Raw genomic sequence first — 27,491 nt, forward strand, 5'->3', positions numbered from 1 at the left:
AACACAAGAGCCTTCCTTAATTTGGCTTTGCCTTTTCAACCAGTGGTGCAAAATTGGATGACATTTCATAAACCTATCTTACACACTTCACAGCTTTTATGAAAATGGTTTCCTTTATAGTATTTAAGCTCTGAAAGTCTGTGAGTTCTCGAGTGCTACAAAAAAAACTCCCCACAACATGCACTTTATATGTGGCTTTAATTATCCACAGTGAGCATCACTCTACTGGGGATGTTCTCTGGTGTCTGTTTGCTGTGTTGATTGGAAGTTTCTGGGAGGATCACTGACAGTCATTAGTCCTGCTGGAAGAAAACTGCTCTAGTGCTTGGGCTGAGGATCTGAACAAGGCATTCTGTGGCAGTGAGCATTACAGGGCTTAAAATATCACTCAATTCTCCAGTGCCTTGACCCACCTGTAATTGCCTACTCCAGAACACACGGATTCCAAATTGTTTTATTACTAGTGTTAACACTCCACAGAGGTAGCATTTACTGACCTTTCCCATGTGAAACAAATGCTCAGAAGAGTACCTAGCAAAAAATCAGGCAAAGAGTGTTCCTCTAAGAGCTTCACCTTTTTGAACTGCCAAAAAGTAATACCTGTTAACAGAAAAAATTACTCTGATTTTGCCACTGCTGTTTGTTTTTTTTCCAGGCTGCACCAGAGCCACACCAGTGTGCAGTTTTCATACACTGCCATCTGTTGTTACAGGGTGCCTGTGTCACTGCTGTGCTGTGCAGCTCGGGTTTCTGTTCCAGCAGCAAACATCCTTCCCAAGAACTCTGTTAAATTGGAAGAACTGCTTTAATTCATGCATGCAGTGAGATTCCAACAACTCTGCTTTCACTTGTGGCCACAGCCAAAGTAATGTTGCTTTTAATCCCACTTCACTTATTTCAACAGTGAAGTTTGTATCTTTATTTAGTCTAGAGCCAGAGGATTTAGGTTCGGAGTAGTAAATTTACAGCAAAAACATATACACCACAACTGTCACATATGTTTACACACACCAAAATTACAAAGGATCCTGTCAGTGCACAAATACATTTACAAACACTGCCCTGCTTATTTAAACAGCTGTTTCAGAATCTGCATGTTTAGCTACAGTTTGCATATATATAGGTTATGGATTTGAGTCCAGGATGAGTTAGCACCTTGTTCCCTAAATCTCAACTAGAAAAAATAGAACATAATGTTCCAGAAGCTAGCAGGAAGGTGAAACGATTTGTGTGTGATCAAGTAAGGGGCAATCATGTGTTGGGAGAGCAGCCTGCAGCACTCAGACACATATGACAGGCAGATACAGAGTCACAAACCAGTTGGCAACTGGAGGAATTAAGGGAGTGAGGAACTGGCCTAGACCTACGGAATTACAGATGAATATCCATGCCTTAGATATCTGCACAAGGGTGCAGCTATCAAAGTCCTGAAAATGCTTGTGAGAGATGGAACAGTTCAGACTGCCCAAGCTGGGATTACCTGCAGTTGTGGTTTTTGTGTGTGTTAGAACTGGTCAGAGCACAAGCCTGGATATTGAAGCATTGGACACAAAATAGATCCTTTGTGCTTGAAACCATGAGGGAAAACTCCCAAAAGACCACAAGTTTTTGGCTTCCTTAATAAGAAGGGAAGGATCTAAGCAAAACCCACTCAAGAACTTGTGTGTTCAAAAACATAGAAATGCACAGCAGAGATAATAATTTCTTGTATCCGCAAAAATATAATTTTATTTGCACATCCAAATACAGGATATTTATTTAAATGAAAACTGTACGCTCACAATTTAAATAACAAGTTCACTTGCCATTTAAAAACCAGTCTTAATATCTGCAACTGCCAGTTTTACTCCCCAAATGTTAGGGAACTTGCAGCTTCTTTCTGTTCTTTATGCAACTGTTTTGCCCTGTTTTTCAGATCCTCTGCCTTGGCATCATTCTTCTCAACGCCATCTCCCAGTTTGTACATGCGGCTGGCGTTGGCACAAGCCCACACGTGCCCCAGCTCACAGCCTTTCAGTGAGTACTTCAAGGCATGGCTCATGTCCTTGGGGACCCCAGGTGCTCCCTGCAGGTATATCACACTCAGGTTGAAGCAGCTGGGAGCAAAATTGCTATCACAGGCTTTTGTGTAATAGTCTCTAGCAGCAACAGGGTCAGGCTGATCATTGTTGGCTCTCCCGTCCTGGGCCAGCAGCCCAGCGCTGTGACATGCATTTGGTGACTTCTTCCCACCTTTCTCACATGACTTGATGAAAGATTTGTAGGCAGCTTTCAAATCTGGGTTGAGTCCACCTGTCAGTCAAGACATTACTGTGAGGACATGTTAAAACAGCTGGGAGCTTTCTGCTTGGCAGAATGCTTCCCACCGGAAATACAGCATCCACCACTTTAGATATTACAGTCAACATTTAGGACCTCAGAGACATTACTGTTGTCTCAGTGACAAACATCTTTGACTTAGAAAACTCTCCTCCACTCACCAGTAATCAACAGCACTGGTAACCAAAAAATAACCCAGACCCACAAAACACTCTTTCCACTACTACATCCACGGATTTAATATCTTAACACTAGCAAGTATTATTTTGCCAGTATACTTACACCAAGACTGTTACTAGTTTTGAACTACAGTAATAATATTGTTCCTTACTAGTACTTTCATTTGGAAGATCTCTGACTAATTTATTTTCCATTACTGTGCCAGCAAATTTATTTTGAACAGACTTGGGGACTACTAAGGTATGCATGTTACTAGTCTGTGAGTTTCCTTCTTTGTTACTTTCTTTCTTCTGTCTGACAAGAAGAAATACTGTGAACTGAATATGCAGCAACGCTGAGCACTGGTTGTACGTACCTGTTAAACAGTTGTAATTATAAAAAAATAATACACAGTTAACATACAGCTGATTTTTCAGAAGGAAGCAATTTCAGGTTTTCCATCCTCCCCCAACTTTTATGAGGTGACCATGAAAGGGGCGGGACAGGTAGTTGCTCTGCTCCCTCAAGGTCAGGAGGACAGGCAGATGTGAGGGTGGCCAGCACTCGGAACAGGTTGCCCGGGGAGGCGGCGGAGCCACCTGCGGCCCGAGCGCCAGAACCCCCCTGCCCACCTTTGCCGAGGGCCTGGTAGGCGCCCAGTTTGTAGCAGCTCTCGCTGTGCCCGTGCACCTCGCAGTTGTCGCGCAGCACCCGCGCCGCCGCCACGAAGTCCTTCTTCACGGCGTCCAGGTAATCGGCGAAGCGCTGGCAGCCTGCAAGGCACGGGGCACGGGCTGAGCCTCCCGCCGGCCCCGCGGCGGCGGGCGGGGGGCGGCGGCGGGGCCTTACCGTCCGGGTCCTTCTCCTTGAAGCACTGGTAGCTGTACTCCACGTGCAGGTTCTCCAGGTACGCCCGCACCTCCTCCTCGTCCGCGAAGTCGATGAAGCCGGCCATGGCCGCGCTGGGTCACGGCGCGATCGCAGCGGCGCCTCCCGGGAGCGCCGAGCGCTCGATTCGGTACCGCCCCTTCCCTCCCCCGGCCGCACTCGTCTCCGCCTCCGACCGCCCGCACCGGCTCCGCCTCCGGCCCCTGCGGCCACTCCTCCGGTCACTCCCCCCGTCTCTTCCCCAGCTTCTCTTCGCTCACCTTCCCTCAGCTCCTCTCGTTACGGTTCCTCCTGTGTGCTCCCGCGGTCATCGGGAACTCTGACGGTTCAGCAGTTTTAAGCGATAACACATTGTTAGAACTTTACTTTCAGAGTTTTGCGCTACCGGATGCGTATTCCCAAGGTCTGATTCAGCACAACCCATAGACTGAGACATGGCAGTACATTAATTGCGCTCTGCATGGCCTAGAAGCCCGGCTGCTTTCCTATTCCTCAGCCTGCCTCCTGTATGCTTTTGTCTGGAGTAACAGCTCAATAATTTCCAAATCCGTTTTAGAACAGAGGTGCTGCTGTGAGAGTCGCTCCCAGCCACCACTCCTTTCTGTGGTACCATAAAAGCTCTCACAGGTGCTTTTTGAAGTACTGGAACCTGCACTGAGCAGGCAGTGCTGGGGCACTGGGAACACCCAGAAACGGGTAAGCACTTAACACACAATGAACCCTGCTTCTCCTGGATCTGAGAATCACAGAATAGTTTGGGTGGGGACACCATGGGGAGGGAAGGGACATTAAATACCATCTCAATCCATCCCCCTGCCATGGGCAGGGATACCTTCCATTATCCCAGGTTGCTCAAAGCCCCATCCAGCCTGGCCTCGAACACTTCCAGGGATGGGCACCCACAACATTATGGATTAATTTAACCCAAATGTGATAATAGAATACTTACAGAAAACATGGCACACTATCCAATTCCAGCAATTCTGAGCACAAACTGAATTTTCTGTGAGTAAAGTAGCACATTAGAAATCTGTGTGATGAATTGCTTAAAATCAATCTGAGTTTGAGCTAAAATAAATTTCAAAGAATATTTGCAATATTTGCAAATGCTTTGTCCCAAATTATTTAAGTAGAATAACACCAGCTTGTCAAGTTTCTGGAATAAATACACCTCAGTTAAATCCTCTGCAGAGTCTCCCATAGAAAGAAGCCTTATCCTTTATTAAGGGCTAGAGCTAATTTTGACCAACCACCATCACCAGCTGGACTGGCAGCAAACCCTGCCAGGTGCGTAGTTGAAACACCAGTTACACTTTCTAAAGTATTTCCTTAAAACTTTTCAGATTTAAAAATTTGGTTTGATGTTAAAACATATTTTCCATGTGCAGCTAAAGTCTTGTTTTCAACACATATTGACCAAAACCCACTGCCATGTGTGTGAGACTGCAGGAAGAAGATACACACTGCTTGGCCAATGCTGGCTGCAGTCTGAGAATGTTTGGGTCAATCTCCATTCTGGATAGGGCCTTTAGAAGATGAACTGCTTTTGTACCAGCAGTACTGTTTCTCTGGAAATCCAGCTTTGAAAACATTTCAGTTTGCATAGGCTCAGTAGCAATTCCTTGAGTTCATTAGTTTAAGTCCTTGAAGGGTCTGCTCTTGCTGGGATTTTGTCTTTGCAGTTTCTGATGCCGATGTTGAGCTGTGCCAACTCAACCATATGGCTGCTCCATACCAGGAGTGGATTCCTGAGTACAGGGAGGCAGGCTAAGAACAGGCACTGGGAGCAGGGGGTCAGGCTGTCACTGAAAGTTTCCACTGCCTGAACCCAGTTCCTATCATAAATTCGGAAAACAAGACATCTGGTGATAGGTCAGAGTGAATCAGTGAATTTAAGAGCCATTGAATGGACAGTCTGGAATCTTGCAAAGATATTATGAAGTGCAAGAAACAGGTAATGGACTAAGATTAATAGTATGAGCTGCTTCCTTATCTAAGCTAATATCTGTGTCCATAATTATATAAGTTGTTTCTTCTAAGCAGATTAGGTTTTTAAGTGGTTAAATTCAGAACTTGAAGATTCTTAACTCTGTGCTGTCAGATCCTGAGCATGTAATTTATTTTCTCTACATTAGCAGTCTAATCTAAAGAATTGGAACTATAACTGACCTTTGTTATGCAGTCCTTAAACTGGTAAAACTGTGTTTCATAGTATTTATGGACTCTTTTGCCGTCTTGTAAAGACAGAAACATAAATAATTTTAGCAATTGTTCCTTAATATTTATTTATGTGTCTTGCTGGTTTGCAAACAACAGCTATCCAAAGCTTCTGCATGTAGAATCAGCAATTCTTTTACATAAATTCTGTATTCTAATTCACTTTATTTGGATAGGGTACTTGTATCACTCTTTACTTTGTATCCTGAAACAAGAAATAACTGTATTCTCCTGACCAACAGTACATTGTATGTATTGGTTGTAAGACAGGCTTTCTTCACTACTACTGTTATGTGAAACCTGAAATTACTTTGTACGGAATGGTTTTTGCTTACAGCAAAGCTCCCCTCCAAAGCAGGAGGCAGAACCTCTTCTCTGGTGTAGGTTATTATTCATATTACCAGAATAAACCAGTTTGTGCAGGAAACACTTAAATTGCCGAGGCTTGAGAGCACGAAGCGTGAAGCTGACGCCAGTTCATGGCCGCGGGAGGGCCACAGAGCTGCGGCTCACCCGCTCCAGCCGGGCGCTGACGGGCGCCTCAGAGTTCTCGGGTCCCGGCTCCACTACCGGAGCAACCATGCCGAAGAAAAGGTCCCACACACTCGTAGCAAGAGAGGCCGATGCTCTTTGCTGCGCAATGGCCCCTTCTCCCCACACTTCGAGCCTTAAACGCGAGTGTTGAGGCTCCGCTCCCCGAGCACGGCACGAACCTGTGCTGGCGCAGCCCCTTTAAGGGAGGCGGGTTCCCCGGCCGGCTGAGTCAACATTCACTTCCAGGTCGGAGGGGTAAATACGGGGGAAGGGAGGGAGGGAAAGAAAAAAAAACGAAAAGAGAAGGAGCCCAGCGACGGGACCGGCTGGCGGGGCGCTCGCCGGCGGCACCCAGCGCCGCGATGGTGAGGGGATGGCGGTGGCGGGCAGGGACGGGGGGAAGGAGGGAGGCGGGAAGGGAAGGGGAGCTGTTCTCCTGCAGTCCCGGGGTGCCGGACCCGGCGCAGGTAGCGGAGGTGACCCCGGGGAAGGGGCCGCCATGGCGGCGGCGCAAACCCGGCTGAGGGGTTCAGGCCGAGCCCACTCCTCTCCCTCCCGCCGGTACCGCGGCCGGGCCGGGGCAGCCCCGCCGTTCGTTGTGTAACCGCGGCGCTGCCGCCCGTTATGTAAAAGGGCGCTCGGGACCCGGCGGACGGCAGGGAGGGAGGCTCGATCCCGGCTCGGTGTGTCCGGGTGTCCCCAGGGCGCCGGGAGGGCGATGACGGCCGGGCTAGACCCGCCGCCCTGACCGGCCCCTCACAGCTCCGTGCGCGGCCGAGCACCCGCAGCCGCCCGGGCAGAGCCTCTCGGCCGGCCGGCGTGAGGGCACAGCCCGGCTCTGCACAGCCCAGCCGCCTGTGCCTCCTCCGGCCCCTGCCTCCACCAGCCCCACAGCAGCACCTTCCCACTGGGAATTGCTTTGTTCAGGGTCTGTCCGGAGGAAGCCGTGCCAAGGCACGGTGCGTGGGCCTCCCTGAGCTCTTGGAGCGCGGAGCTGCCAAAGGAGCAGCCTTTCCCTGCTCCACACAGGCCGGAGCAGAACATATGGGAGCTGTTTGGATTGCTCCTCTGCTCCAGACATGAGTGTGCATATTTGCTTTTCAAGGACTAGCAGGAGCTTCCTGAGCAATCTAGTCTCATCCCTTGTCATTAAAAGCCTAATTTCAGTCAATCCCCTAATAAAGTTATGTGTCATTGTTATTGAAGTAGGTACATTTTGTGCCTGCTCTTCTAATCAGTAAACTAGGGTAGAATTTCATTGCTTAACTATATACTGGTGTCTAAATTTATGGCAAAACTTCCAGTTCATGGCATTTCTGCATACCTTTGTTGCTGTGCTGGCAGTGTGCTTCTCTATAATGGCTTTTTTTCCCTGTCTATAGTTTATATATATTGTGCTGTATTTATTTATAGGTGGCATTTGTATCTCTCACCTTTTGATCTTCGAGGCTAAAAAAAGCTGGGTTTATGTCCTATTCCCAATGTGCTTTTCATCCCCAGAGTATTCTAGTAGCTGTTACCTTTAAACTGAAATGCAGTTTCAGTGCAGGTATATCTTAACATAAATAGCCCTATGAGATCTCCTGAGTGTCCTGAAAGTGACTTAGTCCTTCCTTCTTTGGCTGCTTCACCCTGTTTTTTTGCGGCTCAGCACACCACTCTGGTTCCACTCTCTATAATTTCTAATTGGTGAACTCGTATCTGAAGTTCTTGATATTAATCTTGAAATATGTGGCCTACTATGTCGTTCTAATGGGGCACTATTTAATTTTAGACCTCTTGTGATCACTGCTGACTTTGTATCAGTAGCAGCTTTAATCTCTATGTTCCCACCTTCCCACCTCTTGTGCCAGAATAGTTAACATTAAATTGGAGTTTTTGAGCATAATCCTTCCTTGAGTCTGGCTAATAAATCACCTACTTCTGTTTAATTCCATTTAACTTAATTTAAATAGGATAATTATAAAGCTTTCTTAGTAGCATAAATCATGAAACTGTTTCTTTTTCTCTGCCTTTCCTCTATTAGCACTCAGAAGAATTTTGATGGCTGGTGCTTGAGTTGCTATTTCTTAATTGTTTTAAGAATGTTCATTTTAAGAAAGTAAGTAAAGCTTTGGGGCTGTGGAGAGGTGGAAAACAGCTGGAAAACATGGTACATCCAACACCGTAACTGAGGCTCTAAATTACCTCTTATTTTCCTGTTAATGTTTTGAGAGAAATGACCACCACAAATTGAAAAGTCCTTAACCCTGTACCCATCTCATCCTTTGAGACTTGAGAGAGGGAAAAGCAGGTGGGCCTGGCTTACAGAGACTTGGCATCTTTGGGGCTTGTCATACTGGGTCTGCAGTTGGGTGTAAAATTTCATCTCTAACAGAGCACATCACAGACGTGGCTCTGTTAGAGATGAAATTGGTATTTGTCTTCCAGTGTTACATACTGATTTATTGAGGGGGAGCAAGAACCAGCCAAAACAAAACACTACTGATGGCAAAAAGATTTGATTTTTAATGAGTCTGGGAGACAGAGCCTGAGTGAGAAAGGCCCACACAACAGTGGATTTTTTTTCTTTTTTCTTTTTTTTTTTTTGCTGGGCTAGGTTGTAATGACTGAGAGAAAACAGCAGTTATACCTGTTTCTTATTTTTCTTTAGTTATTGTTACATAAGCCTGGTGATGCTTCCCCAAAGGAACAGGATTTTATTTTGATACCCACACTCAGCCACTATAAACTGGATTTATAATGTTTGCCTTAAGATTCTTTAACTTATTCCCAGTGCTTTAATGTGCCCCCTTAAGTTCTTTTTGCTTTTTAACTGCACTTTGAAATATGTGTTGAGTATATTCTAGTGGTATTTAAAGCTGATTCATGGAATTCTCAAAAGAAAATGTGGAGGATAATGTTCTTTGGGAGAACCTTTCCAACTGGCGTGAGCTCGAAGCTGAGCTGGTAACATCAAGTTGAAGCTGGTTTTGCATTTCAGTTCACCTCTGGATTGGATTACTGTTAGAGGCCACTAGCCAGGCAGTTTACCCCATCCCCCTGCACACTTTTGGTTTGCCTTGATTATATTTCTCACTTTAAAACTTTTTTTTTTTTTTTTAAATAATTAATTTAAATAAGCCTTTAAAAGCCCATCTAAATGCAATTATTCAACTTCTTATGCTATTCCACAAGCTAGCCGGGTTTTAGATGTGTCACATTACTCTCATAATATATGTTTTAGTTAATGAAGGCACCCCAGCTTGCATCATATAATTCATAATTCTGTGGTTTGGGGAATTAATTTTTATATTTGTTTCCTGGCTACTCAATTAATTTGATATAATGAAAGAAACTGTGAGGGTAATTGAAGTATCAGATAATTAAGATGACTATGAAAAAGTAAAATAGCATAATGGAAGTTCTCTCAAAAACTGCTGGGTGATGTTTATTAAATAATAAAAAAAATTAAAGTGCTCTGCTATGGTTGACATACATTTATAGTGTCTCATTAGACAGAAAGTGATCAGAAAACAAATGGCAGGTTTGTCTTCAACCTGACATTCAAAAGCAGAGCTAGAGAAATGAACCACTTAAATTCTGACCTTGTAAGAGCTTAAATACAACTTTAACTGGGCAATATTGTCTTGGAGTGTAGAGGAGTGAGAAAAGGGATGCCTCCAGCTCACAATAAAGGCTTCTAGACTGCATTTAAGTTTTCTATTTCAGTAGCAGGCAGTCCAGGAAATTATTTTTAGGATGCTTGTCAGAGGACTTTATTAGACACAGATAAAAACATTTTGCCTGTCTGCCCAGGTTACCTCAGGAGCCTTTGTCAGGGGTGTTTCCTCAGCCTTTTGTCAGCAACTTGAAGAAATATTACAAATGGCTCCTATAATGGGAATGAGTGGAGTTAATAAAACCAGAACTTTATTGTTTGCAAGTGTAGTTCATCCCTGCTTGTGCTTTTTGTTCCTTGATTGTATGGAGATGCCCTGCATGAACTTCCAGAGGGATTATGTAAAAATTAAACTTGCATTTCCAGAGGACAGATTGGCCACTCAGAGGTACTGGTTGGAAAAATAGTTTTCTGAGTCATATGCCAGTGGCCTATCTACAGGGCTAAAAATTCTCATTGGAGTTTGTTCACTGATACATCAAAGTGTTTCAGCTTTTCTGGCAGACAGGAAGGAACAGTTCCAGGAGGAATGAAGAGAGACAGTATTCCGATTTTGTCATCTTTGAGCATCAAATTAGAAACACAAAATCTAATGGATGTGGATGTCTTTGCTTCAGTGGGAATGATTTTTATACACCTTTGAGTAAAGATTCTGATTTTTCTTTGATTCATCAGCTGTCATAGAAACCTTGGGTATATGTATTGATTTCAAGTTTGACAGGAAATTTTCCCATCTCATATAAAAACATGTATTATGTTAAAATAGTCAAGCGTGATTACACACTACAAAGAAACAAGAAGAAACAAAACAAATTCACAATTCCAAATTCTGTCCTTTGTTTTCTTATCATTTTATGATTGGGGGCAGCCAAAATTGCCGTTTCCTGGTATGGGAGCAAGTTGCATCACAAAGTAACTTTTTTTTTTGGTAACAATACAATGTAATAATAAAGCTTAAAAATAATGAAACTTAAGCACTTAGCAAAACTGAGTTAAAGGAATAAAAGTTGCATGTCAAAAGCTGCAGAAAGAACTTGCACTTGAATAATTTGGTGATTTTATTTCCCAAGCCTGTACTTAAGTCTTCAGGATCTATTAAACTGCAGTCTCTAATTGTTGTTAATACATGATTCATTAAAGATAGACTCCATTCCATCTTTGCCCTAATGTGGTACCTCCCAGTCCTCAAATATGTGAACGTTATTTTAGAAGACTTATCTCTGTAACCTTATTTATATTTCTTCTCTATACCCTTTAACATATTTCAGTACTCCTGTGATCAGCGTGTTAGGCAAGCGAAGCAACAGAAGTTAAATGAGCTGAGAAAGAAAGGTGAAATTATCCAGAACTTTCTGTATAAAAGGGAAGCTACTATTTTTCCTGCAGATGAGATCTGACAACAGTTGATGCTGTTATTTTCAATATTGTCTGGGGGAGTATGTACCAGTCACTCGGCCTTCTTTTGTGTGGTGCTGGGGATGATTCACAGTGCTGGGAGTCATTCTTTATGTTGGTTAATCTGTGTGCCTGCAAACAGTGGGTTATTATTAGACATGGAATAAAAAAACCCTTTGAGATTTTCATGTATCAGTGTACAACCTCAAACTCTGAGGCAAAAGATCAAGTTTATATTCTGCCTTGTCTTTTGTACCCAGACTTCTGCTATAGATGATTTCCAGGTGCAGAGTGCCTGGAAGGAGCAAAAGGATTACTGTAATAGATGTTAGTTTATTGCTGCACAGGATTTGGAATTAAACCAGTTCTTTTTTTGTTTCACTTTTTGATGTGAAGCTCTAGCTGCCCTTTTCAGTATCAAAAATTGCTCCTATATATGCAATTTATCTGTAGGATCTGCATTTCTTATGTAGGTTGGTAATAGACTTCTAATATGCATTGACTTAAATGAAAGATTAAAACCAATATTTTAAATCCAGAAGTATAATTTGATTTTTAAATCTTCTTTCAGTCTCTCTTGATTGATTAGTTCCCAGTAGACTTTATAAATTAAAATTATTTTTCAGCAATTGCATTTCTTCCTCTGGGAACACAAGTAGGGTTGAAAGCACAGCAGACGTGACTGGATGTGGTTCTAGGGGTGACTGGGGAGGGAGGCTCCCGTCGGTTTGGCCAGTTGTTCATTGTGTGACCTGACTTTGTGGGGCTCTGAGAGAGACATCTCCTCCTGTAATATTTGCCAGACTAACAAAAAAGACATTACAGAGTAATGGAAGGTTCATAGAAAGAATGACTTGACTAATCTCCTTTGTTTCATTGTGTTTTACATATGACAGGAGGAAGCTTCTCCATATTCTTTACTTGATATCTGTTTGAATTTCCTGACTGCCAACCTAGAGAAGTTCTGCACAGAAAGGCAAGATGGAACATTTTGCTTGCAGGAGCCAGGAATGTTCCCTCAAGAGGTGGCTGATCGACTGCTGCAGACGATGGCATTTCATGGTAAAGACAATCATTTGTGGGTCAGTGGTGAACTTATTTCCCTGGAATGTGACATTGCAGTTCTGCTATATTTTCTAGTAGAATCTGCTGCTGCAGCTGTTAAACTGTGTTCTGTAATCCCTTAATAGAGAATTTTTGTTATTTTTGCTTTACACAGTTTCAGCTGAGCTTTGCATTGCCACATAGTTCTAAATAGGAAGTTCTTAGTCTTGGTTTATGAATTTACTGTCCATTTATTTGAACATTCTTCAATCTTCTTTCAATGATTTGAGAAAAAAAAAATTCTACTACTTCTAGCACGCATTTAATTGATTTTTTTACTGTGTGCTCCTGTGATTAAGTTAAAAAGTAACCTTTTGATTCATTAAAACAGTTTCTCATCTCTTTTAACACTTTTATTGACATGGAATTATTTGTTTCAAAGCCCTCAGTTTTAGAGTGGTATAAACGGCTTATGGTAGTCCTACATTTTGTGTTCTGGCTTACTGGGTCTCTGTCAACATTTCTCTGAGGATAGGGCTTCCATCTTGGTTGCTTGCTTTAAGCATGATAAAATTAGTATAATAAAATTTCTTATCATGAAAAAGTAAAGGTATAAATTGTGCTAGAGTAGAGATAAGAGACCTGTTCCTTGTGATGCTGGAGACTTTTGTTAAAAAATGAGACGTGACACTAGAAAAATTACTGTAAACAGACCAAACACCCTATCCTATAGGTGCAGATTTTATTTGGGTCTTACTGGGCAAGTAATGGTTTTTTCAAGTTGTTCTGGTCAGAGGTAACAGAAGGAATGGTCCTAAAATAGACAAGCTCATTAAAAAAAGGGTAATCTTTAATATGCACTACTTTCTGATAAGGAGTTATTTAGAGTACTCCCAAGAAATCAGATTCAAGAAAACTGAATTGCCAGGAACTTACTACCAGTGCTGGAAGTGGTGAAGACACTTCCAGACACCAAAATACCACAAACACAGAGAATGCAGGATGGAAAAAAGTGTGTGGCAGGTAAATACAGTGTGGCTAAGGTAGGCTAGGGAGAGAGCTTTGGTCCTTAAATGAAGATATTAGCAAAAATTAAGAAGTAATTTAGCGATACTTTAACCAAACTGTAATTATATTTATTGCTTTTACTTTTTCTGCTCCGTACCAGTTGTTTCATCCCATATTTTTGCTTTCCATGCAAAAGAGGAAAGTATTCCTCTGACTACTTCGTCAGAAGTGCCTGAAGCATTTGCTCCTTAGAAAGGTCTGCAAATCTTTATATTTGCTATTGTCACAGAGGCAATTACTAGCCCATGACTTAAATCCAAACTGTAGTGGCAATGATGTTATTATTCAAATATATTGCATTTTTCTTTCATTTTCTGTGTTAAGTATGTGTGAAGATAGGAGATTAAAAGCTAGGAGTGTTGACATTTATAACCCTGTAGGAGCAAAACTAGGACATGTTCTTCCTACTCCTTTTGTGTGGATGCTTGTGCAACTGTACCCTTCACATGGCTTTTCGTAATCCTTCTCTTGATAAGTCACCAAGATTTCATATTTGTATAGTCAATGCATTTTTGATAATTCAGGGAACTCAATGTATTGTTTCAGTTAGGATGTTGCCAGTGTCTTGCAAGAAAAAGCTACTTATGCATTCTTTCTACAGAGTAAAAAGATACTAAACAAGATTGTTGCTTTTTCTTTTTCTCATTGCTGTCTTTTTCTCCTTCCCACCCTTTCCTTGCCCTCTTTGTTCTATTCTTTGAATCACTTCTTAGCTTTCTTTCTCACATTCAGCTTGTTTCTGAGCAACACTCCTACCTTCTTCATATAGAACTTAATTAGCTTAATTTAGTATTGATCCTACTTATGAATTCAGTCAAATGCTAGATTATGTAGTTAAATCAAGATGAGAACAAGTCATTGATAGGTGGTGCAATCTTGAGGTTAGTGGAACTGTGGCCAGAGGAGAGTTGCACTCAGAAATTTTGAAATTCTGCTTTTAGCACACTTCTAACCAGTTCAGTGAGAAAAATACAGCAAATGAGGGCAGCAGTCTAATTGTTTTTGAATCATACCCATATTTTATTTATTTTGTGTTCCATTTTCTGAACTAAACAGGTGACGTGCATTTACTGCTTCTTATTTATCTGTCCTATTCTTAAACCTGGAATTTTCCAAACACGACCTCATAATTTTCAAAGTGGAATCGCAAATATAAGATTTTGGGATCGGTGGCGTGACGATCCAAGTCAAACTACTTTGTAATTAATTTTCTCTGCCAACACTTCGTACCCTTTGGGTTCTTAATCTCAAAGTGGTGGTGTGTAAAACTGGAGCCAAGCACTGATGCTGTTTTCCCACAGGGCTTCTGAACGATGGGACCGTGGGCATCTTCCGAGGCAACCAGATGCGCCTGAAGCGAGCCTGCATCCGCAAAGCCAAAATCTCAGCCGTGGCTTTCCGCAAAGCCTTCTGCCATCACAAGCTGGTGGAGCTGGATGCCACGGGGGTCAATGCAGATATAACAATCACAGACATTATCAGTGGACTGGGCAGCAATAAGTGGATCCAGCAGAATCTGCAGTGCCTGGTGCTGAACTCACTGACTCTTTCTCTGGAAGACCCCTACGAGAGGTGTTTCAGTCAGCTCTCCGGGCTCCGCGCGTTGAGCATCACCAACGTGCTGTTCTACAACGAGGACTTGGCAGATGTTGCTTCACTTCCCAGGTTGGAAAGTCTGGATATATCCAACACCTCCGTCACTGACATAACAGCACTCCTCACCTGCAAAGACCGGCTCAAGTCTTTGACCATGCACCACCTGAAATGCTTGAAAATGACCACAACCCAGATTCTGGATGTTATAAGAGAACTAAAATACCTGAATCACCTTGATATTTCGGATGACAAACAGTTCACGTCGGACATAGCTCTTCGTTTACTGGAACAGAAAGATATCTTGCCTAACCTTGTGTCTTTGGACATTTCTGGAAGAAAACATGTCACAGATAAAGCTGTACAAGCATTCATTCTGCAGCGGCCCACGATGCAGTTTGTAGGACTGCTAGCTACTGATGCCGGCTACTCAGAGTTCTTAACGGGAGAAGGAAACCTGAAGGTTAAGTGGGGGAATTAATTTCACTGAAAAAATACAATGTGCAGGGAAAATAGAGCTAATTGTTTGTAACAAATGTATGTGTGTGTTTTAGAAGGAGGTTGTAGGTTAATTTATTTAAACTGTTTATTATAATTACTGGCTTTAGGTGAAATTCCTGCTTAATTTTGACGCAAGCTGCTAAATTTACATGATACTGTATGTATACTGCATATACTTGAAAGAGGCATCTGTTTTCTGTGCCTTTTCAGTGAACCTTCGATCTTGATTTTCCACATCTAAGAGAGCTGAACTTTGTCTTGTCTGAAGTCACTTAGTGGGATAATATTCCCTGGCTTCCAGACAGTATCTGGCATAAGTCAGCAATGTGTAAGGAGTGGAGGTAGAATTTGCATAAGCTTTGAGCAGTTCATGATTAACACGGCAGATACAATAAAGCTGAATCACTCAGCTGCTGTTGTGCTCCATCACCACTGCTATTTCCTCTTACAATATTTCTGCCTATCTTGAAAGGTCTTCTGGTGTTGAAGAAGCAATAACTTAGGATGAAAGACTTCACAAATCCTCAATTACTTAGCCCCTTTAGGATGAGATGATGTTTTCTGAAGTGCATTTATTTATCTTTTAGAGCCAGGCAACAAGACATCATTCCCTGTTGTGTAAAATCTGAAGGCAGTTATTGGAGAATAAGCAGGTCAGAATTAATTAAAAAAAAAAGTTGTTTTAGACATGTCAATGGTATATCATCTTTGACACTGAGTTTTCCTTTCTGCTGTGTCTTGAGGATGATGGAAGCTGCAGAGGGAATGAGGAAGAGAGCCTAATGTGTCCATAGTTTAGTCTGTCTCCTGTGCAAGTCTAGTTTTCCACTTCAGTTTTAAAATTCAGAATGCTCTTGTTGTAGGCAAGTGGAGTAACACAGCTACACAATTTTGTATTTTTTCCCCCTGAAACGTTTGATAGTTGTTAAGGGCCGGGTCTCTTGAGTGCTTAGTTGTCACAGCTGATAGCAAGTGTCTCAATGTTGAAATTCACAGAGAAAGCAAGTTCCCCTTTGGTATGATGACATCCAGCACCAGGAGGTTATACCTCATGTTTGGTGTAAAATAATACAATGTAATCCTTGCTGTTCAGAATACTTGTTTCATTGAATTGTCTGTGCCATGAAAAGGCAGGAAGGAAGAAGGTTCTAGTAATGTGAAAGTCACAATGGACTTGTGGCACTGCGGTTAGCAAAACGCAGTTTGCATTCCTTTTTTTTTTTTTTAAGGCATAATTGTCAAGAAGAGACTGCAGGCTATGATTGGTTTTATTTCCTTTTTTTTTTGTGACCTAAATCCATTAGTAACTCTACTGAAATATTCAACTGCTTAGTCTAGATACTGCTAAAGAGTAAACAAGACACAGAACTCATGGAAACAGCAGAGGTAAAATATTACTGTCTTTACAGCAGCCCTGTGAAATTTGATTATGAACACTGGGCAGATATTATAGTTAAGAACATGAAACCAAGTGGAAATTTTTCATGTAGGGTATAATTGGCTGTACAACATGTCAGTAAACAGGGTTGCCTTCTTCTAATCAGTGGAGAATATAAAACAAAATCCAAGATGATATCAGTTCTCTCAAGGCTGTAATATATTCCTGATATCAGAAGTTTGATAAAAATATGCCTGTATACAATACAGGATGCACAGAATGTGACTCTTCATATATGAACATTTTGCTTTTTTTGTATGTGCCATGTTAAGTAGAACAAGTTCTGCATTCTGCCCTAAGAATTTTAAAAAACAGTGATTGCAGCAATGATTCATTAAATAGTAGGACTGAGGAACAAACCAGTTACACAATTTACAGTTATAAACAGAAAATATCATTAAATGGAAACCAGAGCAGGCTGGCAATCATTTGCTTACTGAAGGACTTGGCCAAATCACTGTCTTTGAAACTGCAGCTTTGCAATTTTTGAGAACAAAATTTTGAAAGTAAAATGCTGACATCTTGAACTAAATATTATTTCTGTGTTCACAGGTGTCAGGAGAAGCAAATGAAACTCAGATTTCAGAAGCACTGAAGCGGTACAGTGAACGGGCCTTCTTTGTGAGAGAAGCACTCTTTCATTTATTCAGCCTGACACATGTCATGGAAAAAACTAAGCCTGAAATTTTAAAGGTAAAATAATAGTTTTGATGGTTTTTCCTGAGCTCATCCCCAAAAGTCTGGTATAAATTAGTTTATAAGATTTTTACCTTTTTGGTTGTGTTTTTTAAGATTAAAATTGTAATGTTAAATAAAAAAAAAGAACTATTTAAACATGAGTGATGTAGAAGATGCCCTGTAGTGTTTTATATTAGGCAAAATTGTTCTCTACTAACAGAAATTATCTAAATTTAGTAGCGTGTAAATTAATTTTTTCACGTACCTTTGATTATGATATGAAATATTCTTCAGATGCTGAATTCTGTCATTAGATCGTATCTGTTTGGGTTCTAATCAAAGGTGTGTCTACTCTTATTCACCAGACACAGCAGTGCCTTCTGCTGATGCTCATAAAGCAGTAATAATAAGGAAAGAATTCAGTGACAGTTTCTCTACTGTCACTCTCCAGTAGGGTAATGGGTGAATGGATATTGTTATTGTTCTGTATGGGGCTGTAACCTGGAGCCCAGGAGCTTCCTTAGAAATCCATTCTGGGCATTGGCTTTCCATGTCTAGAACATCAGAGGTGGTTTAAGTTTTGTAGGGATCCGAAAAGGAGGCACCAGTAGGACACGTGGTTTTTATTTTTCTTATTCTGTTTGATGTTGAACAAGTGGCCTTAAATTTGCTGGCATCAATATCAAAAAGACGTTGTCAGTCAAGACAACAAGAAATATTAAGTGTTTATTTGGTGAGATCACAATTAACATACGTAGCCAAAAACATCATTCAGGACAAAGCTGCAAAAAATCCTTCCTGACCTAGCAGCTCAGGATGTGATTGCAAATGGCTCATCACCAAACAAGGCACTACATCATTATCATTGCACTGCAGAAACTCTGTCCTGCTTCATTCACCTCTGAAAGGGTTTGGTGATTTTATCCCAACCTGGCTCTTTCTAGGAATTTCTTGCAATCTGTGCAGCCTCTTCTTTGAGAGGTTGCTACAAGCTGTGCAAAAGGACTCGGAGCAGTAGAAGTTGCCAGCTTTGAATCGCTGAGCAGAAGGAAATGTTACTCCTTGAGAATTCAAATCACACCAGATGGATTTCTCACTCAAGTGCAAGGGAGGCAGAAATTGGGTGCTGTGAGTCATTGTTGTGGCCTCGAGCAGGAGGCAGATTGTTCTTGGGGTCTGTGTGCAAATGTGCGAGCAGCTAACGTGGGCCCACCTTGTGCTGCAGCTGGTGGTGATCGGCATGAGGAACCACCCCCTGAACCTGCCCGTGCAGCTGGCGGCGAGCGCCTGCGTCTTCAACCTCACCAAGCAGGACCTGGCGGCCGGGATGCCCGTGCGGCTCCTGGCAGACGTCACTCACCTGCTCCTCAAGGCCATGGAGCACTTCCCAAATCATCAGCAGGTACAAGGCAAAACCTCTCTGATTTCTGTGCTGTCCTCTGTCTTGTGGGTCTCAGCTAAAGGTTTCTCCACATCCCAGCACCTCGTGGAAATATGTTCATAGCAAGAAAGTGTTCTGAAATTTGTGTGTTTCTAATGAACAATTATTTTTCATTTCTCACAGCTGCAAAAGAATTGCCTTCTTTCACTATGCAGTGACAGAATCCTTCAGGATGTCCCATTTAACAGGTAAGCTTTAGATGTCAGTTGAAATGAGTTGTAGCATTGCAGAATATTTTTGTTCAGAAGCTTTGTTTCTGGCCCCAGTTTTGCTCAGTTTAAATCATTCCAGTGTGCTGAGTTTATCTGGCCTATAGTGTTTTAGGTCTGTTGACCCATATATATGTATATACCATTGAGTGTAGGTCTGAAAAAATCCTCTGTTGTACCGGAGTTTTTTAACTTCACCTGGATGGGTCTATCCTTGATTCCACCTAACAGACGTCAGCATTTCTGTAGGGTTGCTTTTTGCAGACATTTTTCTACTGAAATGTTTTGCCCAAATACTTTGAAATGTGATGGTCTGCTGTTTCAGAAGATTGTGCCAAATTTTTCTTCCTTCTTTGGAAGCACTTCCTGTGCACTCTGATACCTAATTAGAAGTAAGAGACCCTAAGTCAGTACTTCCAGTTTCACTGTGTCTTTCTACTTTTCATGGTATGAAGTATACTTCTGTTGTCTGTGTACATCTTTCTTTTATTGTCACTTATGAGACTTATGAAAATTATGTTTTTTAACTTCCAGGTTTGAAGCAGCCAAACTTGTTATGCAGTGGCTGTGCAATCATGAAGATCAAAACATGCAAAGGATGGCTGTAGCCATAATTTCCATTCTTGCTGCAAAGGTATGGAATTAAGCTTTGAGATAATAGGATAACATTTCTAAAGTCTAAAATAATGTTGATTTGCTTTTGTTTGTTTACAGCTTTCAACAGAGCAAACAGCTCAACTTGGTGCAGAACTCTTCATTGTTAGGGTAAGTAGATGGTCTCCTGCCATCCCATCCTCTCCAGCTGTTCATACCAGCAGTATTCCTGAAGATACAAAGTAAACATAAGGAGATAAAATTCTAAGAACATATTAACATGTAAATTTTCTGTGAAAATTATTTAGAAGGTAAGCCATAGTGGAAAGACTTGACACAATTAATGCAAAGTAAAATAGCAAGACATATCTTGATTTGAAATTCATTGTTTAAGATGAAAGATGCTCAGAATGAGAATATGTGAAGTAAATACTGCTGTAAAGGTTCAGAGTTCTGTGGGTGGCTTTGTGCCATCTGTAATACCCCTACAAATGTAATTACTGTGGAAACAAGGAATTCCTTTAGCAGGCTACCATGTTCAGAGCAGAGGTAAAAGGTTTAATAGCCAGTTTATTTTGTATAGTTTGACTCTAAGCATGTATATCTTTACTCTGTGTATAAATGACAGCTATGCATTGCCCACTTAGTGTAGAAAAAGCAGAGGAGTTAATACATATGTTGATATTTTGATGGTTTTTTTTTCCCCCCAGCAACTTCTACAAATAGTTAAACAGAAAACAAATCAGAATCTTGTAGATACCACCCTCAAGTTCACATTGAGTGCACTTTGGAACCTCACAGATGAATCTCCAACAACGTGTCGGCACTTTATTGAAAACCAAGGGCTAGAACTTTTCATGAGAGTCTTAGAGGTGAGGAAGGGGGGCTTGGTGGTGGATTAGCAGCACAGGTTTATAATTAAAGCTGTTTCAATAATAAGTATAAACGTTTATTTGTTTTTGTTTCCTCTATCCACAGTCTTTTCCATCTGAATCATCCATCCAACAGAAAGTTCTTGGACTTCTGGTGAGACGAAAAAGAAAAACAGTCTGAAATATATACTTTTAACATTTTATTTTGAAAGGATTTTTTTTTATGCTATGTTAATCTGAAAAATCAGTTTTTCATATCCTAATATTTTTTACGTTCTTTAATCCTTATAGTGTGTATTATTTGCAGTTGACATGTTTTTGGACTGTTTTGTGTTTCTTCAAAAGTTATATTGAAATTGATGGTTAGAGTAAATAAAAAGAGCTTTTCAGAAAGGTGAGTGAGGCTTCACATGGGTCCAAATGCAAAACGTAGGTTGAAAGTCAGCAGAATGCAAAATTTTGTGCTGCTGAAATTTTTTGAAATTGGGCTTGAGAATGTTAAAAATTGTCTTTGATTTAGTGTAATCTAAATGTTAATGGCATAAAATCACTTAGGAGAAAACCTCTTTGTTTTGATGCAAATTCCTGCATAGACTGGAAAAATTTCCTAAAGCTAAAGTAGTATTTTGGCAGGTGGTGGTCACTGATGTACAGAGATCTCATCTGAGTGTTTACCTGTGTCTACTCACACAATATAGCTCAAGTTTGTGTTTGTCTCCCTCACACCATCTTCTTTCTGTTGACATTTTCTCTTTTTTTTTATTATTTATTTCCCCATTCCAGAATAACATAGCTGAAGTGAAAGAACTCCATTCTGAATTAATGTGGAAGGACTTCATAGACCACATCAGCAAATTGCTGCACAGTGTGGAGGTGGAAGTCAGCTACTTTGCAGCAGGGATTATTGCTCATCTGATATCTCGAGGAGAGCAAGCCTGGACATTAAGTCGCAGCCAGAGGACATCTCTCCTTGAACAGCTGGTACAGAAATAATGGTGAATTTTATCACAGTCTTTTCTATTTTTTTTCAATGTTTGTATTTAACAATCAATGTTCTTGGTTCTGTTTTACAGCATACTGCCATTTTGAATTGGCCAACCCCAGAATGTGAAATGGTGGCTTACAGGTAACTACTGTCTTATCTTGTGATCAAGAGTTTGGGGGGAAAAAAGCACACCACTACTTGCAGGTAGTTGTCTTAAATGAGATTTAGATGCAGCAGACCAGCCTCTTAACATTTATCGATGTCTCCTGTAGTTAGCATGTGGCTGAATGAACACACATATGACCTCTGAAGTAATAGTGTCTAGTAATAAAGCAAATAACTGTTTCATTTTTTTTTTAATAGGTCTTTCAATCCATTTTTCCCACTACTTGGCTGTTTCATGACACCTGGTGTCCAGTTATGGGCAGTGTGGGCCATGCAGCATGTCTGCAGCAAAAATCGTATGTATTGAGAGAATATTACCCTTAAAATTCTTATTTTTTGGTATGTTATTCACTAGCATGAAGTGGGAAAAATAAGAATTTCTGGGGTATTCACTCCTAATCCTCTGGAGAAACTACATTTGGGGCTTGACTGAATGGGGCAGAAAAAGAGAGTAGTAAAAGTTCCTTACATCTCTTCTATTAACTGAAATATTACTGTTGAATGCATAGTGTTAATTCCAAAATATGGATTTGTTAGGATTTAACTACATTTTTTGCTTGCACATGTGTTTTTATTCAAATAGAATATGAAAATATTAATGCTAGGCAACAAATTCCTTTTAAATTAAGAGCAATGACCGTGGCAGTTAGCAGTGTCTTACTATGGGAACAGAAGCTATCGTTATTCCTCATCTCTAATTGCCTTTTTGCAGCAACTTGCTGTGACATAAGTGTCACTTTCTTAACCTCTCTTTCCCATCTGAGAAATGAGAAGTAGAATGATTTGAGAGCATCTGATGTAATGCACAATTGTTGGGAAAAGGAGATAAATCCCCCAACCATACCTAAGTGTAGGAGGGGACAAACCTTCCTGGCTTTTAATGTTGGGGTTTTTTTTGACAGAAAGTTTTGGCATGAATATATCTATATAAAGCCGATTTCTTCTAAAGTATTTAAAGTGTTTTCTGTGCCAGGTTTTAATCTCCTTGATGGCAGCATATCTAGGCTTGTTTATCCCTGTCCCATAAATCTGTATTTCTGCAGTGACAAGGCATCTATTCAGGACCAATAACATCACATAATATATAACTGCACACATAATACTGTTTTGCTGCCCTTCATAGAGCTCATAAATATGCCACTGTTCCTAGGGTACTGTCCAGAAATCTGTGAGATTTTTCATGATGAAGTCAGACAGTTCTGACAGAATTGTTTTACTGGTCAGATCTGGATAACAGATTACAAATAAGGCCCTGTAATTTCTCTTTGTGCCTCAGTCCTGTTAACTTTATGTTGTCCTATTTGTTCTATTTATTTTTGGTATTTTGTTTGCCCTCACATTTAAATTTTTAACATGAGGTTTGTATTGGCCTACTCCTGATTTGAGACCAAGACAGAATTCGTTTCGTTCTGATGGTAGTTGATGCCAGAAGCTTCTGGACAGAGTTGCAGAGAAACCAAATGTTTGGTAGCAAATATAATAACCTACTGTGGGGGAAAAAGTGTTTAATTCTGAAATATTTGGAAGGAAAATCTTCAGCTTTTGGTGCTTGGTACCAAGAAAGCTTTTAGTAGTCCTGGAGAGGAGATGCTTTTTAATTTGACCTCCTCTTATAGATTACTGTGTAAAGTAGTCTAGAAGTAATTGGTGTAAAATTTTTTATATTTTTTTTTATTCTGCTGCTGTTTGTCTATGTCATAGTCCCCTCAGTGAGGTAACCTAACTAAAATATTTGTAGTGCCACAGTAAATGTGATCCCCAGAGAAATGCTCAACATCAGCATTAAAACAAATCTGGTGTTGCATCACTGAGATGAATGGTGAAATTGGGCCTGTCTGAGGTAATGCCCTGTGGATTGCATTACAGTCGTCCTGACCTTTCCAAAACAACTTCTGGAGCTTGCACATTACATTCACCCTACAGCTCTTTTTATAGCTGTTCCCTGCACTTAATAATGCTGCAGCTGATGGGGGTGTGATTTCAACTTGCTGAATTCCAGAATGTAAGTGGAAAAAGCACTGGAAAGACATTTGTAGCAACTTATAATTAATGAGAGGCCACCATCAATATATTTAGCAAACTATTGGAAGGAACTAGTTTGTATTTTCTCTCCAAGCCTGGAGGCCTCCGTAAATGATGTGGTATATCTGGTACCTTTTTTTGGTAACTGTTCTGTACCAAGGTTTTTGGGAAAGGGGCTGTTATTACCTGGATGTTCACAGACACTATAGTGCTTTTGATTCCCATTTCTTCTGCACTTTAAATGCCTGTAGAGGAGCTGGGGGAAGAGAGAATACTGTGCATATTGCAGGGCACTTTCCAGTCAGCTGAGACAGACTGGTAAGAGACCTGATTACAGCTGGAGTCCTGTCCAAATAACTCTGTTGTGTTGTCAGTTAAAGTACTCATGCACTTCTGTGGACACTTTAGGGAGTGTCTTAAATACTGCCTGGAGACAAAAGTGGATTTGAATCAGTGTTTACAGTATCTCCTACCTTTACCCTAGATAATCCTGGTTTTAATTCCCTTTTTATAATCCTATTACAGCCGCCAGATACTGCAGCATGTTAATTGAAGAAGGTGGTTTGCAGCATCTGTACAACATCAAGGAAAATGTCCACACTGATCCCCATGTCCAAAGGATTGCTGTTGCCATCCTGGATAGTTTAGAAAAACACATTATGCGCCATGGGAGACCACCACCGTGTAGAAAACAGCAACAAACCAAACCAAACTGAAAGCTGCAGGTAGAGGAGTGTAAAGTATTGTCTTTGTAATAATCCTCTCTGATATGTGTGTAGTTGGAGTAACTTATAATATATTGGTCACCATTAAAGTGATTTGCTGGTAACTGTGGTACCCAAACCATGTGTGGTAACCTTGCTGAACGTCACCTTTAATGGCAACCTCGTACACAACTTGTAAAGGGTCACAGCTTGAGCTGGTCATGCCTGCAGGTTAGTGCTGGCTACCAGGAGATGGGACTTGTACAGATCCATGTGCACAGCTGGAAAGAAGACTTCAAGGAGTATCTTGTTTTGTGACTTCTGAGAGAAAAGGCTGTTCCATCCTTGTGATTGCTGTTCATAACACTGTTCACCAGTTTGGTGTTTGAATAAAACTGTGTGTGGTTGTGAGATCAACACTTACAGACTAAAACAAAAGTCCATGCATGCAGGTGACAGAGAGACTTGTAACTAAGGCGACCAAAATGTCCATTGTCTCTTCACCCCTCTAGACACAAATGGGGTCTTCAGCTTCCTTTTCCTTTGCCTGCAAGCCATGTTCTTTTGTTTTCCTTGCTGCTGGGATGATGCCTTTTTACAGTTCATTTCTCCAGAGTCCTCCCTGCTCCTGTCAAGGTGGGGACCAGCATCACATTCAGGGAAAGGGGAAACCCATTGAAGTAAAACAATAGAAACAGAACTAAAATGAGATAGTACTAAAAGGATGTTTGAGAATTTAAATTTTATAACAAGAATGGGGTTTTGTTGTTGTGTGACTACTTTTGGTTGTGTGTGATATCTTTCTTTTGTTTTTAGAATACTCATGGGGATAGGAGAAGGCTTATTAGAGCAAAAACCTGACATGACTTCATCATGGAGGGGGTTGCATGTATTCATAGAAGGCTGGGATATTTGGTCACCTTATTTATAAGAGACTAATGATTGCTTTCATTTTCTGTAAATATTCTGTGAGTATTGTGCAGTGAATTATATTTCCAAGCCATCACAGTGAGTGCAAAGTATCACCCAATGTTCTGTGTAAGCCCTGTGTCAATTGCATTGTTTTGTGGAGTACGAAATTTTACATAAAGATGCTAATTGTAACAACTTATTTCTTTCTTGGTTACCTTTGGGTTTCAAACCATGTGTTGAATGAAACATATTGCACAATGTACAGATGCCTGATAGAATGCAAGTGATGGAAGCAAACTGCATGTCCATTCAAATTCAATTTAATTTCAGGTGTTGTTTTTGTTTATCTGCTTAGTCTCCATATTTCCATGGCAACTGATTGATATTCAGAGACTCTTCTGTAAATACTGGGTAATTGAATTTAAAAAGAAAACTTATGTTTGGTAGCTTACCAGCAGAAATGGCTTCTTCATGATGACTGTATTTTACTATTTTTAAATCCTTTCCCTCCCAACTCCCATCCTTCACATAAAAACACCACCTCTAATCTTCAATAACCTAATTAATATGTATTTCAGCAACCTCAGAAGGTACTGATCCAGTAATTTAATCAGTGTTGTGTAATTGTTTTTTGTACTAGAGTATAATTTTGGCTGGCATCATTTTAATCTGTGGATCTGGTTATATAAAGTTTTCTCCATTCCAACAGAAATTCAGCTGGCTGTAGCTTTGAATTATGAAGGTGGTTTAAAAATTAAAAACAGCCTACAGGCTTTTACCCACCACCCTTCTAAGATGTCTGCTATGGAATTTCCTTTACATTAAATGAAACACAAAACTTGTCAAAATTGGTGTCAATAGAATGAATATAAATCAATTGCTACAAGATTTTAAAATAAAGATGACAACTCTCCTTGCAGTGCTGTCTTTTCCTAATAACAGGAGAATTTGCTGAAGCAACTTAACTGAAAAAAAATTACTCCTTGCAGCACAAAATGCAAGGGTGATGCTGACATCAGGCCAGATGAGAGACGTGTCACTTCATTAAGTTCTGCAACCAGCAAGCTCAGAGATGCTAAATGCCCATTTTCTTTTGCTGTCCCACTCTTCAGGCAATCAGTGAGCAGAACTCTTTAAAGCTGAAAACTCTGCATGCCTACAAGGTATAAGTGCACTATATCTCTTTGTGTATGCCACTTGTAGAAAGGTCTCTTCACACTCCTGTGCAACTTCAGAAGTTTCTGCTAGGGTGGAATAATTCTGGAAGCAACTTTCAAACTTTGTGTTCCACCTGTAGCAATTGCCATCTTTTGTGAAGGCTGAAAATCCTGACTCTGCTTTACCTTTGCAGATCTTTACTTAGAAAATTTGTATGTGTATAATTTGGTAAGGTTCCCACACACTTTTGGCACAAGTGAAACTGTGGTTTCCTTTGATACTATCGTAGCATGAAGTTCCAATGTGGTAAGCCACATCTTATTTTGATAACCTATAAAGCATTTCCTAAAACCATGTTTGCTGATTAATTTTTTCAAGCCCCAGTCTAGGGAAAAAAGAAGCTTATTTTGATAACCTATAAAGCATTTCCTAAAACCATGTTTGCTGATTAATTAATTTTTCAAGCCCCAGTCTAGGGAAATAAGAAGATGTAGAGCTAAATTGTGTGGCATGTTTTAGTGCTGGAGAACCTCAAAGCAGAAGGAGAAAATAACTTCCAGTCAGCTAACAGAGGAAAACAAGTGATGGAGAGAGATTATGTGCCCAGGGTGTCTGGCATAGACTGATGTGATGGCCTCATGTACCTGTGCACATGCAGGCCCATGTTTTCTCAAGCACTGGCTCCAAAGGGAGGTGAGTTTGGGTTCCTGGAGTGGGTCAGTGTTACAATACTCACAGCAGAGCTGGGGTCAGGGGCCACTGCTCTGTGCCTGTTCTGTCAAAGCAGTTGGAAGAACACTGATACATCTTTATAAATTTAATTTCTCTCCAGTGTTTGTTTTTCCTGTTTAGATGCACTATGTTTTCTGCCTTTTTAAAAAAAATTTGCTTGTGGTAAGCCAAAACTTCTCCACATTCCTTACTTGACATCTGT

The 27,491-nt window shown here is 40.8% G+C and overlaps 2 protein-coding genes across 3 annotated transcripts; one reads left to right on the forward strand and one right to left on the reverse strand.

The window, feature by feature from the left end:
* Positions 1-1,701: 1,701 nt before the first annotated feature.
* LOC121362228 (cytochrome c oxidase assembly factor 7) lies at positions 1,702-3,580 on the reverse strand. The gene is made up of 3 exons (XM_041483559.1): positions 3,328-3,580; positions 3,111-3,251; positions 1,702-2,292 (listed from the first exon to the last, which is right to left on the reverse strand). Exons 1-3 carry the CDS (start codon positions 3,431-3,433, stop codon positions 1,844-1,846), a joined length of 696 nt encoding a protein of 231 aa, XP_041339493.1. The 5' UTR covers positions 3,434-3,580; the 3' UTR covers positions 1,702-1,843.
* A 2,057-nt stretch (positions 3,581-5,637) lies between these two features.
* Positions 5,638-26,312, forward strand: LOC121362225 (protein zyg-11 homolog B). Of its 2 annotated transcripts, none has more exons than XM_041483556.1 (14): positions 5,638-6,482; positions 12,070-12,235; positions 14,587-15,341; positions 17,370-17,510; positions 18,721-18,897; positions 19,060-19,124; positions 19,680-19,779; positions 19,860-19,910; positions 20,450-20,611; positions 20,718-20,765; positions 21,395-21,592; positions 21,685-21,737; positions 21,960-22,057; positions 24,309-26,312. In XM_041483556.1, the coding sequence occupies exons 1-14, from the start codon at positions 6,207-6,209 to the stop codon at positions 24,497-24,499; spliced, it is 2,481 nt and encodes an 826-aa protein (XP_041339490.1). In that variant the 5' UTR covers positions 5,638-6,206; the 3' UTR covers positions 24,500-26,312. The 2 variants fall into 2 exon arrangements, with proteins under 2 accessions (XP_041339490.1, XP_041339491.1); XM_041483557.1 differs by lacking the exon at positions 5,638-6,482 and adding an exon at positions 8,201-8,218.
* The last annotated feature ends 1,179 nt before the right edge of the window (positions 26,313-27,491 follow it).

Source organism: Pyrgilauda ruficollis, unplaced genomic scaffold (assembly GCF_017590135.1).
Source record: "Pyrgilauda ruficollis isolate IOZ18807 unplaced genomic scaffold, ASM1759013v1 scaffold6, whole genome shotgun sequence".
In the NCBI taxonomy this organism is placed as follows: domain Eukaryota; kingdom Metazoa; phylum Chordata; class Aves; order Passeriformes; family Passeridae; genus Pyrgilauda; species Pyrgilauda ruficollis.

What these genes read in the sequence shown, in the direction of transcription:
- LOC121362225 (XM_041483556.1), top strand. Translation starts at nt 6,207, where the DNA reads ATGCTCTTTGCTGCGCAATGGCCCCTTCTCCCCACACTTCGAGCCTTA. An exon ending in GCAGACGATGGCATTTCATG is followed by an intron (nt 12,236 to 14,586) that starts GTAAAGACAATC and finishes GTTTTCCCACAG; the next exon opens with GGCTTCTGAACGATGGGACC. An exon ending in TTTTCATGAGAGTCTTAGAG is followed by an intron (nt 20,612 to 20,717) that starts GTGAGGAAGGGG and finishes CTCTATCCACAG; the next exon opens with TCTTTTCCATCTGAATCATC.
- LOC121362228 (XM_041483559.1), bottom strand. Translation starts at nt 3,433, where the DNA reads ATGGCCGGCTTCATCGACTTCGCGGACGAGGAGGAGGTGCGGGCGTAC. An exon ending in CAAGGAGAAGGACCCGGACG is followed by an intron (nt 3,252 to 3,327) that starts GTAAGGCCCCGC and finishes CGTGCCTTGCAG; the next exon opens with GCTGCCAGCGCTTCGCCGAT. An exon ending in CTACCAGGCCCTCGGCAAAG is followed by an intron (nt 2,293 to 3,110) that starts GTGGGCAGGGGG and finishes CTTGACTGACAG; the next exon opens with GTGGACTCAACCCAGATTTG.